At 42.9% G+C, this 13,231-nt stretch overlaps 2 protein-coding genes across 2 annotated transcripts in view; both read left to right on the top strand.

Moving 5' to 3' along the window:
- Positions 1-9,947: 9,947 nt before the first annotated feature.
- Positions 9,948-12,984, top strand: LOC143030250 (uncharacterized). Its single transcript, XM_076193408.1, has 4 exons — positions 9,948-9,974; positions 10,674-10,789; positions 11,045-12,654; positions 12,743-12,984. Exons 1-4 carry the CDS (start codon positions 9,948-9,950, stop codon positions 12,982-12,984), a joined length of 1,995 nt encoding a protein of 664 aa, XP_076049523.1.
- Positions 12,985-13,008: 24 nt separating this feature from the next.
- LOC143030251 (uncharacterized) overlaps positions 13,009-13,231 on the top strand; it is a 1,176-nt gene continuing 953 nt past the window's right edge. The window contains exon 1 of the mRNA XM_076193409.1: positions 13,009-13,223. Within this exon, the coding sequence (XP_076049524.1) occupies positions 13,009-13,223 (215 nt within the window). The remainder of the gene's footprint in view (positions 13,224-13,231) is intronic.

Below are 13,231 nucleotides of genomic sequence, written 5' to 3' on the forward strand. Positions count from 1 at the left end.
TATCTGAGAAATGTCGATTTGCCCAGTGATATGATTGAACATTAGAACATAAGAATAAAGGAGACTGCAAGAGACCATAAGGCCTACACTAAGCAGCTCCGTATCCATCACCACCTGCCATCCCTATCCATAAAGTTGTCTAATCGTTTCTTAAAACAACTGATAGTTTCAGAGCTTACTACATGGTTACTAAGTTTATTCCATTCATCGAACGCCTTATTAGTAAACCAATTCTTGCCTATTTCCTTTTTAAATCTAAATTTGTCCAGTTTATACCCATTACTGCGAGTCCTGCCCTGTTGTTTTATTATGATGATCTTGTTTGCATCACTCTTGTTATAGCCTTTGATTAATAATGTGACCAGATTTTTTGAGTGGAAAAGCGGGACATTATGTAATCGTTTACACACGCACACACACACACACACACACACACACACACACACACACACACACACACACACACACACACACACACACACACACACACACACACACACACACACACACACACACACACACACACACTCAAATGTGTGTGTGTGTGTGTGTGTACACACCTCTCATGGCGCTGTGGTTAGAGCTCTGGCCTGCCACTACGGAGGTCCGGGTTCGACCCTCGCCCGGGGCTGAAGTAATATCAGTATCGCAGCGCTGAGGGGTGTTACTCCAACTCTCGTGGGCGGGGAGTTGGGGGTGTGTGTGTGTGCAAGGTCATAGCATTACCCATAGATCGGACCTACGAGCTCTGAGCTCTCTTCCAGGAGGGAAATAGCTGTCGATCACGAGTCCAACACGTGATCCAAAGACCAAGTGAATACACACGCACACACACACACACGGCTCGGTGGCGCAGTTGGTAGAACGATGTACTACTAGCATGGTGGTGCGCGTAGTGCTTGGTTCGAATCCTGCCCAGGGCCGAAATAAATTTCGGTACAGCTGCGCTTCGGGTCGTTACTCTGACTCTCGTGGGCGGGGAGTTGGGGGTGTGTGTGTGTGAAAGGTCATAGCATTACCCATAGATCGGACCTACGAGCTCTGAGCTCTCTTCCAGGAGGGAAATAGCTGTCGATCACGAGTCGAACACGTGATCCAAAAGACCAAGTGAATACACACACACACACACACACACACACACACACACACACACACACACACACACACACACACACACACACACACACACACACACACACACACCTCTCATGGCGCTGTGGTTAGAGCTCTGGCCTGCCACTACGGAGGTCCGGGTTCGACTCTCGCCCGGGGCTGAAATTATATCAGTATCGCAGCGCTGAGGGGTGTTACTCCAACTCTCGTGGGCGGGGAGTTGGGTGTGTGTGTGTGTGCAAGGTCATAGCATTACCCATAGATCGGACCTACGAGCTCTGAGCTCTCTTCCAGGAGGGAAATAGCTGCCGATCACGAGTCCAACACGTGATCCAAACACCAAGTGAATACACACACACACACACACACACACACACACACACACACACACACACACACACACACACACACACACACACACACACACACACACACATATATAATTACGACTACAGGCTCGTCGTAGTGAAGATTTCATTCAGACGCACATGCGCTCATGTGCGTATGTATAACTCGGACTATGCCGGCCGTTCCCACGGTAAGCTTGGTGGACTTCTCGACATCCAACTGTCAGTAATCGACGTAAGAATACTGTTAAAGTGATGAAACATATATTTATGATGTATTCCATTCCTTTTGTACACTGTCAACCATATTCTATACATTACATATAGATTCATGTATGTATATTGTCTTGTGGATCTCTCTTGTCAATCTTACGAGTTGATTTACGTAAGATAAGAGAAATTACACATTCTCTTAATCTTCGGACGCCGGTGAGAAAGATTTGTGCCTACGTGAGGTATATTCACGTCTAAAGACTCTTAAAGTGATGATTTCTATTCATCGGATGTATTTAGTTCCTTTTTGTGCTTTGACAAACTATTCCATACTTTGCATATGAATTTATGTATGTGTATTACCTTGTGGATCTATCTTGTCAATCTTAGGATTTGATTTACGTAAGATTAAAGAAATTGCATATTTTCGTCGTTCTCGGACGCCGAAACGCCGGTGTGGGCATGCATGCTTACGCGCGCTCTGGAAGAAATTGCGTGTGAACCAATATTTTGGCAACTGCGTCCCTAACTTACATTTACGTACGTATAGATATTCATATAAAAACTATTAAGTTTCTGCTTATCTAAGATTGACAAGGTAACTTTATCAAATATTATTTTCTATTCATTGATGTAAAGAATATCCGTGTATGTACTAGGAAATATTCCTAAACACTCTTGTTAATCGTCGCGTCTAGCGACACTTGGCATCTCTCCGGATCTTCGGAGAAGAGTCTATATATATCATTGCTTGTAACGGTCAAGGAGGACTCTGCTTATCAGAGCCTCATTGCACTCGTGTCCACTACGTTGGACTTAGACATTATAGTCGTAGTTTCATCTCGACTAATATTTTCTCGAATCTTTGTGGACTCTGCTTATCAGAGCCTCATTGCACTCGTGTCCACTACGTTGGACTTAGACATTATAGTCGTAGAATTTTCTCGACTTTGTAATTTTTTTTACGTAAATTATTACGTAGGACTTAGTTTCCATTCTGATGGTCGATATTTCTCGACCTTACCACTTATTGTCTTTAAGACTATTTTTTTTTTGTTATTGATTGTCGATATTTGATCGACACTTATATATTTACGTGTCTTGGCAATACTAGCCTTTTATGTTCTGTGAATTTACGTGTTTCGGACATTGTACTTTTCGCTAGTTTTGGCGACTTCTATTTTTCGATCATTGTTTATTTGTATCTTTTTTTTAGAAGGAAATAATCATTCTTAAACAGAACTCTAGTTTTGAACCTGGCCCTTCCCCATAGGCGTCACAATATATATATATATATATATTTATAAGTATATATATATATATATAAATATATATATATATATTTATATACATATATATATATATATTCAACCTTATAAAGATACTATAATCAATTAAAATGTTTTTTCTTACGTTTACAAAGCGTACTTTTCACTGGATGAAATCTTCTTTAGTAATCCTGGAGTTGATTTCAGCACTATAAAACTCACATGTATGCTTAAAATTTAGGTTTGTCGTCAGTAATGCTCGAAAAGTTGGAACTTTCAGCTGCGTTTTCTCAGATGTCCAAATTTTATTCATGTGTGAGAACGCGCGTTCAGTACAAGCATTTGTTCCAGGAAGGTAGAGCATAAACTGAACTAATTCTGACATGTGTTGGTGACTAACATCTCTGGCTTTGAAATGAGTGAAAATTTGTACCCACCGCTGATATGTTGGTAGGTTAGACTCATTCCACTCAGCTACTTTTTCAGTGATGTACTTGGCAGCACAAGTAAACTCAGAAAATAAGCTTGAGTCAAATTTTATGTCAAACATTTGTCTTTCAGCTGCAAAATCCATTGTTTTCTCAACGTCTGACCAGGTTGGAACTTGTTTTAGTGAAACCCACTGCAGCATACACTCAAGATTAGGTATGTCAGCTGACCACTGATCCAAGTACTTCACACACGGGTCATAAAACTCAACTATTACTTTTCTTATAGTTGAAGGATCAGCTAGCCCCCCATGCTCTAATTTGCCTACTAGGCTTCTTCCTGAGTGTGGCATGAACACATTATCTACTTTTGACTGAAGAGTTTCCTTCAAGTTAGGTACAGCAGCACTCAACACTTCCACAGCAGAAAAGCTTTCTCCTTCAATCTTAAAAATCACTTGTTGAAATGCAGCTGCTTGACGGCTGCTAATCAAACACTGTCCCTTGGTGGACGCACTGGACGGGAATCGACTTGGTTGAGTCGCAAGCGTCACTTTTCAAACGTTTTATACGAGTACAAGACACGTATGGCGCTGATGGTACGAGTACACACGGCATGAGGTTAACAAATAGTGAAATTGTAAAATGACATAAATTATCAGCCTTATTCCCTTAAAATGTGGGGCAGCTTTGCTGCAAAGCTGCCCCACATTTTAAGGGAATGAGACTCCTTTGCAGCACAAAAAAGCGGGACAAATGCAGGAAAAGCGGGACATTTGGCAAACTTATAAAATAAGCGGGACAGAGGTTAAAAAAGCAGGACTGTCCCGTCTAAAAGCGGGACTCTGGTCACCTTACCTTTGATCCACTTGAACACTTCTATTAGATCACCCCGCACTCTGCGTCTTTCCAGAGAGTGTAGGTTTAGGTGCCTAACCCTCTCTTCGTAAGGCAAATTTCCGAGTCCATGTATCATTTTGGTCATTCTTCTCTGTACTGATTCTAGTGAATTGATGTCCATTCTGTAGGACGGAGACCAAAACTGTACCGCATAGTCAAGGATGGGTTTAACTATCGCTAGACAGAGTTTGATAATTACCTTTGCACTTCTATTCGTTACCGTCCTAGCAATGAAACCTACTGCTCTATAGCTTTATTTCTGGTGCTAATGCACTGCTTCCTGGTTTTAAGGTCCGGACTCACCAGAACTCCCAAGTCCCTCTCGCACTCAGATTTGTCTAAAAACGTGTTATCTTAGTTGTATCTGTTTTCGGGGTTGTGTAGCCCTACGTTTAACACGCTACACTTAGAGATATTGAAGTTCATTTGCCATTTCACCGACCATGTTAACAATTTGTTAAGATCATCCTGCAGAATCTCTGCGTCGTCTCCTGACCTAATCAGGCGTCCTATTTTAGTGTCGTCCGAAAACTTACTAACATCACTATTTATTCCATCGTCTAAGTCGTTTATGTACATAATGAACAACAAGGGACCCAAAACCGAGCCCTTGGGGACCCCGCTAGTAACATTGCCCCACCTAGATTTTATTCCATTTATGGTGACCCGCTGTTTTCTGTTATTAATCCAAGCTCTAATCCATTCTAACACTTTTCCTCCTATGCCATGGGCTTTGATTTTATTTAGTAGTCTCTGGTGTGGCACCTTGTCGAACGCTTTGTTAAAGTCAAGGTAAATAACATCGTAATTTTCATTGTTATCTGACACCTTATATACTTTAGTATAAAAGGATAGAAGATTAGTCACGCATGACTTACCCTTGGAGAAACCATGCTGTGAATCACGAATGAAATTATGCCCTTCGATGTGTTCTCTGAGTCTATTTACTATTATTGATTCAAGCATTTTTCCTATAACCGATGTCAAACTGATTGGCCTGTAGTTGCATATAGACGATCTATCTCCCTTCTTAAAAACAGGAATAACGTTTGCCTGCCTCCAAGCAGTTGGCACAAAACCAGTGTCTACCGATTTATTGAATATTTCAGTTAACTGGTCGCAGATTTCAAATTTACACTCCTTAAGCATTCTTGGAGATTTTGTAGCTTTAAGTCTTCCAATCTGCTTGACTACTTCTTCTTTACTAATGCTGATATCAGATAGACCACTTTCTTCATCCCCTCTGTAAATCGGGTCGCAGTCAGGTACTTTATCTAACCTCTCATTAGTAAACACAGATAGAAAATAATTGTTAAACTCCTCACTCATTTTTTCTTCCGATTCTATCATGACATTCTCATCGTTTTTAATTGGTCCTATTCTTTCTTTCTTTTTTGTTCTATAGAGGTGAAAGAAACCCTTTGGGTTGGATCTTGCTTGACTGGCAACCTTGATTTCATAATTACATTTTGCTGTACATGTATTCCTTTTAACGAACTTTGCCATTTCGTTATATCTTGATCTAAGGTGTGATTCCCCGTTTTTTGTTTTTACGTAAAGTCCTCTTTTCATTCCGATCTCATGTTTCAATCAGTCCGTCATCCATTTGGGAGTATCACTATTTTTCCGTATTGACTTTAGGGGGATAAATGTGCTTTGTGCATTAATAATTAGATCAGTTAGATTGTTATACATTTCTTCCAAATTGCTGACCTGACTGTTGGGCCCTCGCCCCCAAATGACCTGGCCCAAGGTATGCATATTACCCTCCGTGACCCGAGTCTTAGTCCTGATCTGACCCCCAGCCCCGCACCGAGACCCGACAATGTTCAAAATGTCCGCATGACATTTCGTATTCAATTTCAAATAGATTTTATATTGTCAAAGTTTACTTTCCTGAACGTTATTCGTACTTTTTAATTTTTCCCAAATAACATTTAACCTAATTTGGTGCTCATTATTTGTTAAAATTAAGTCCAGGGTATTTTGTCCTCTCGTAGGATCGGTAATCACTTGTTTTTGGAAATCATCCTGCACCACATCTAGGAATTTCTTCGCTTCATGATCTCCTATTAAAGTTTCCCAGTCAATGTTTCTATAATCAAAATTTCCCATGATCACAACGTTTTTGTACTGGGACGCTCTGTGAATTTCATGAATCAGAGGATCAGTCTGCTCAATGCTGAGGTTAGGAGGTCTATACAAGACGCCAATAATAACTTTCTTATTCTTGCCTATTGTCTCTACCCAAATAGATTCCGTACAGTCCTCTTCCTTAATCGAATTGTTGATTATACAGTTTAATGTATTTCTAACGAAAAGTGCTACACCTCCCCCATTCCTGCTAACCCTATCCTTGTGAAAAAACCTATATCCTTCTATTTCGATTTCCGGAAGGAAATGTTTATCAGCCATGTTGATCCAGGATTCAGTAATAGCTATAATATCGAAATTTTCTACGCATGCTTTACCTCGCAGCAAATAAATTTTGTTAATTATGCTCCTGCTATTTGTATAGTAAACCTTAAGTTTATCTTCCCTCCACCTGCTTTGGTGATTCTTTTCACAGTCCCTCTCTAAGTTGCTTCTATTGCCTAAACTATATTCCGATACTCCCCCCCCCTACCCCCACGTAATCTACCCGAAAAAACCCTGTAGGATGCCTATTTCTCGCTCAAGGGATTGAGCAAGGAGCCGAAATTCTGTGGACGACAAGTGCACCCCGTCCCTTTTGTATAGGTGATTCTTACCATAAAAGCGGTCCCAGTTGTCGACAAATGCCCATCCATTGGCCTTACAATGTTTTGCCAGCCTGCAATTCATTGCAATAGCCCTGGAATGCCACATGCCTCCAACTCTACGCCTCGGAAGGATTCCATATACAACAGGAACACCTCCCCTATTTCTAATCTTGTCTAGCACATCCCGGAACCGCGCAAACAATTCCTCACTCCCTAACTTACCTATACCATTTCCCCCGGCATTTAAGCAAACTACTGGGTCCTTACCTTCCCCTACTAGACACTCTTCAATCCTATCTCTAACATCTCCTATGCCCGCGCCGGGGAAACACACCTGCGTCCTATGTTTCCTATCTTTATCGCAGAAAGCCCTGTCTAAGTACCTCACTTGACTGTCTCCTACAACCAAAATCTTACCTGTGGGCAGGGATCCAGCATCTGCCTTTCCCTTCTTCTCTTGGATTTCATTAGTTTCTTCTTCCTGCAGTTTCGCTAGTATTTGAAACGAGTTCTTGCAGCTCAGCAGGGCTGGTGAGGACTTTTTTCCACTATTCCGCATCTTATTTTTCACCGTATTCCATCCATGCTCATTGCTAATTTTGTCTTCCGTATTTTGGGCCTTCGAGCGGAGAACTCGATTCTCCTCTTTAAGGCACTTAACAGCATCCTCCAAGGCTTCAATTCTACTAAGTAGAGATTGTACCTCATCGGCGCTGAACACGGTAACACAATCACTCGCCATATCACTAACTGAAGCAGCTACCCGGTAATGTAATGATGCAATGTAATGATGCAACATATGGACTTGTATCTGGCCAACCTAGGTTATATTACACAATGTATATGTGTAGGTGATGGAGGATGGTAGTTTTGTGATTTGTCACAGAGGTAAATGCAACGAGGAAGTCTAGCAATAAATACTGAGCTGGCCATTTCCGTAGTCCAGTGCAGGTAATCACCACGTACCACCATTCATAGTAATATTCGTACGTGATTAAACCTATCTTAATTTAGGGAACACAATAAGAAGACATATCGAATTGTAATTTTATTTTTTTCTATCATATATTTCTGAATTTAAGAAGAAAGGGGACATTACGGACATAATTCCGCTGATGACGCCATGTCTGCTGGATGACGTATCTATCGGTTTCGATGATGAGTTTCCACAGGACGGCAACACGGTGCTTCTCTGTCTATGACGTCATGTGTAAATAAAAAATGCCAGGAGCTTGAAGCATAATGGAGTGAGACATAAGTAGATGGTGACAATGATGAATTGACGGAAGGAAAATTCTTATTCGGGAAGGCAAAAATAGATGTAAGGAGACGTTACACAAAATATGGAAAGCAAGAGAAAAGATTAAGGAGGCGGACGGAGTATAAACAAACGAAAAAAAAGTTAGGATAAGATCATTCTCGCGTTCGGAGTATCAGAGAAGGACACAAATCACAAACGAAACATTTCATAGTCAGTTATGGTAGGAAATAGTTGCATATGGGACCTCCGTGCTCAAGGGACGTATGCGCCCAGAACCAAATTTCGAGAAAAACGTGTTTAAAGTCTAACAACAATTACACAATGAAAAAGTAAAGGTATCTGGTATGAAAATATAGCTTACGAGGAGACAAATTCCATGGTGTATTTTTTTTTTCAAAAAAGTTTTTCCTTCAATAAAAAAAAATAGTGGTAATTTTATATGTGTAAGTGTTTATCATTTGATTTTGTTAATTTTTGGCACAGTCAACAAGTGTATTAAAACTAAGAATCCCTGAAAATTTCAGCTTAAAACTCTTATTGGTTCGTGTTTTATAAGTGTTTTTTGATGTAAATAGTTATTATTGATTATTTTATAGAAAAATCAATGACAACAAAATTCATTAAATCATAACTCACGTAAATTGCTGTCTGTAGTCCTTTAACTCACCACGTGTGTGTACCGAGGCGGGGAGGCGTGAGAGACTCGGAGCGGCGCTGTGATTGGCCGAGCAGGCAGGCAGGACACTAGCCGGCGCGGTGATTGGCTGGCTGCCTCAGCCAAGAACACCCCTTGAGCATGGAGTTTGTATACCTCATCATGACTCTCGCTCGCCACAGCACGCGATTAAATACCCTCAGTTAAAGGGACGTAAAGGTCCAATTCCAGTATTCTGCTTTCAAGGCTAGACAGAGGGTGCTTCCATCTACCGGATTCCGTTACTAACTCGAAAACGTTGAAGGTGGTGGTTACGCCCCTTGAGCACGGAGGTCCCCATATTCTCGCGGTCGGACATCCGGGTCCCCGGCCTTTGCAACCAGGCCGCCATATTTGATTGGGGGAAAGCAACAATACACGTGAGAGGTGCTCTCAGTTAGATTCTAGTCGCAGGTTCTGTTAACATCATGCCCAAAAGTTGGTGTGTAATAGGATGCACCTCCAGTGTAAAGAAGAACAGTCACTTGAAGCTCCGTATGTTGCCACTAAGTGGGGATAGCCGTAGTGAGTGGCCAAAAGCTATCAACAGTTTGCACTGAAGCCAGATGAGTCGGTGAATCAAAGAAAGTTATGGAAGCCTAAATGAAATCCTATATATGTTCATAGTCTGCATTTTGTCACTCGTGATTTCATATTTATCATATGTGTGTTGACATGCAGTAAATTGATCAACATTTCGTGTTAACATCCATGTTATACATAGATCATGTTGACACGTAGATCGCATACTGAAACATGTTTTATATATATATATATATATATATAATATATATTATATATATATATATATACACACACATATATATATATATATATATATATATATATATATATATATATATATGGGGTGTACGGGGTGAGATTGCGTAGGGGTAGCACTTTTGCAGAAAGGCGGACGCACCAGATCCTTCCTGGGTGGCTGGACTGCACTAGTCCCCATTTTCTCACCCAGCTCGCGTGTATGGCTCCTAGCAGGGCCCCGACGTGGGTAAGTGCCGCCCCGGGGCGAGTCAAAAAGTGTCCCCCACCCCACCCCACACACCACCACTACCACCACCTTCCACATCTGATGGTCACTAGCACGATTCACATGTAATATTCATTCACAAAACAACGTTTATACACACATCATTCATACACACAACTCATGATAAATAAATCATGTATTAAAAGTACATTAGGGGGAATTTACTTTACCTTCTTTTCACCAAAAGGCCGCCCCGGGGCATTGCCCCCCCCCTCCCCTTGTCGGGGCCCTGGCTCCTAGTAGCTGCTCAGGCACAGCAGCGGCAACACCCTGGTAACGGTGTCGTCCCACCGGCTAAACTACACAGCGGGTAACCAGCCCGAAATAATCGGCTGGCTATAGGTGATAGCTTTCCTTGTGTGCCTAGCGGTCAACGGCCAACCACTCGGATGGGCGGAAGAACTGCGGCCTCAAACGTCAATGGCTTCGGGCAGATGAGCGTGCGAGGTAACATTGCGCACCATACCTGATCACCAGCCGTCTCGAATCCCCGTGCCACAGGACCCTGACCAGGCCTTTGGATATGCGTCGTGTGAATACTGATATGCAGCTGTCTTCGCACGTTAAATCTTCTCACGCACAGGCACTCTCACGGATCATACATCTCTCTCCCCATTTCCATCTCACCTACATCCCTTGCTCATTTTCTTATTTTGCAAGTTCTCCGGCGATCAGTTTCACGGCGACGGAAGCAGGTCTGTGCAGCTGGAAGTTTCTAGCCGTAACCTGGCACGGAGGCGGCAGCCACAAGATGGTCGTCTGTGCACCTGGACAAGGTGGAGGTGCCTCTCGGCAGCTGTGGTTGTGACTGAGCAGTCCTTTTTAGGATCCACTCTGCTCACCCTGCACTGGGAAGGGGCTAGAAAAGGTGCCCTAAACATAGTCCGCCTCAACCTTCCTGTCTAGGCCAACCGCAGCCAGAAGGAGCACCACCTTTTGCGGTAAAAAAGAAAAAAAAAAAAAAAAAAAATCAATCTGAAGTTCGGTTCCTGGAATGTTAGGACCCTTAACGACAACTCAAACTCTGACAGACCTGAGCGACGGACAGCAATCGTTACCCGTGAGCTCAGTAAACAAAGTATTGATATAGCTGCCCTAAGTGAGACCCGTCAAGATGACGAGGGACAGCTGAGAGAGACTGGTGGTGGATACACCTTCTACTGGAAAGGTAAGCCAGCCACTGAACCACGCATTTATGGAGTCGGCTTTGCTATAAAAAACAACATCATCAACCTACTGTGCGAGTACCCAGTGGGCATCAACGAACGGTTGATCCAACTTCGCCTAAAACTGGCCAATAACCAACACGTCACCGTACTCAGTGCCTACGCTCCTACTCAGGACGCCGAGGATGTCGTTAAAGAGACCTTCTATTCTTGTCTCGATGAAACCATCCGTAACATAAAAAAGGAGGATAAACTGGTTCTTCTTGGCGACTTCAACGCCAGAGTTGGCAGGGAGTACGACCTCTGGAACGGTGTCATTGGTAGACATGGAGTAGGCAACACTAACGCCAATGGTCACTTTCTCCTCACGACCTGCGCGGATCACAACCTTGTGATCACAAACACCATCTTCAGGCAAAAAACACGATTCAAAACAACTTGGCGTCACCCTCGTTCTGGTCACTGGCACCTTTTGGATTATGTCATCGTCTGTGCTCGTGATATCGCGGATGTCCGCATTACTCGCTCGATGATCGATGCTGATGATTGCTGGACTGACCATCGGCTCATTCGCTCAATCATGTCATTCAAGCTTCCACCAAGGCATACACAGCGCAGCAAACAACACCACAGAAAGCTGAATTTGTCTCTCTTGAACAACGAAAAAGTTGCTAAGGAATTCCAACACAATCTTGAAGAGAAACTATCATCCCCAAACGCGTCCAACAACATACATGAATCCTGGGACAACATGAAAACTAACATCCTAAATATCTCCGAAGATACGCTGGGCTACTTAACAAGGAAAAACCAAGATTGGTTTGATGAGAACGACCAAGAGATTGCCGCACTCATTGAGAGGAAACGCCTAGCTATGAAGAAGTGGAAGATGGACACCAACTCCATCCACAAAAAGCTTCAATTTAAGGAAGCTAAATCTGCCGTCCAATCAAGAACCAGATCTATGAAGAACGACTGGTTCACACGCAAGGCCCAAGAACTCCAGTCTCTTGCCGACACACACAACACCCACGAGTTCTTTAAAGCTGCGAAGACAATGGATGGCCCTTCAACCGTAGGTCCAGTGCCACTTCGTACAAAAGACGGCTCCACACTACTCAAGGACAAAAGGAAAATCAAGACGCGCTGGGAGGAGCACTTCAGTGAGCTCTTTAACAACGACAGCCCAGTGGATGAAACCATCTTCGGCGAGATCCCACAGCACCCCATCCATCACGACCTTGCTGATGCGCCGCAGTTGCCTGAAGTTGTGAAATCCATCAAACAGTTAAAGTACCACAAATCTGCCGGTCCCGACGGCATTCCAGCTGAAATATTTAAATGTGGTGGTACCTCAATGGCAAATCGAGTTCTCCAGTTATTCACCACCAACTGGACGGAAGAACAACTACCTAATGAATGGAGAGATGCCACTATCGTCACTATCTTCAAGAAAGGCGATAGATCAGACTGCGGTAATTACCGCGGCATCTCACTTCTCTCTGTTATTGGTAAAATCTTTAACCAGGATCTTACTGAATCGCCTTATTCCTATTGCTGAAGCGGTTCTACCTGAGTCACAATGTGGCTTCAGATCAAATAGAGGCACTGTCGACATGATCTTCACAGCCCGGCAGCTGCAAGAGAAGGCTCGTGAACAGTATCAACCACTCTACATGACGTTTTTTGATCTAACGAAGGCTTTCGACTCCGTCAATCGCAGCGCTCTCTGGAGGATCCTGTCCCATTTTGGATGCCCTGACAAATACATTAACATAATGAGACTTTTCCACGATAATATGTAAGCCACCATCCTTTGCAATGGTGATATGACGGACCCTATAGAAGTCCGTACTGGAGTGAAGCAGGGATGTGTCATTGCACCTACTCTCTTCTCTCTTTTTCTGGCTGCTATCCTCCACATTATTGAGGACGACTTACCTTTAGGTGTGCAACTGACGTACCGTACTGATGGCAAACTATTCAACATCAACCACCTGAAAGCAACCACGAAAACCACCACCACCTCCGTTGTAGAACTATAGTACGTAG

The sequence above is a fragment of the Oratosquilla oratoria genome, chromosome 12 (genome assembly GCF_046742065.1).
Source record: "Oratosquilla oratoria isolate Oo_2021 chromosome 12, ASM4674206v1, whole genome shotgun sequence".
Classification (NCBI taxonomy): domain Eukaryota; kingdom Metazoa; phylum Arthropoda; class Malacostraca; order Stomatopoda; family Squillidae; genus Oratosquilla; species Oratosquilla oratoria.

Excerpts from the sequence above, each read along its gene's own strand:
- LOC143030250 (XM_076193408.1), top strand. The coding sequence starts at position 9,948 with ATGGCTCCTAGCAGGGCCCCGACGTGG. Across the intron at positions 10,790-11,044 it reads CGTCTGTGCACCTGGACAAG|ACCTGAGCGACGGACAGCAA; the intron begins GTGGAGGTGCCT and ends AAACTCTGACAG. Across the intron at positions 12,655-12,742 it reads AGGCGATAGATCAGACTGCG|CGGTTCTACCTGAGTCACAA; the intron begins GTAATTACCGCG and ends CTATTGCTGAAG.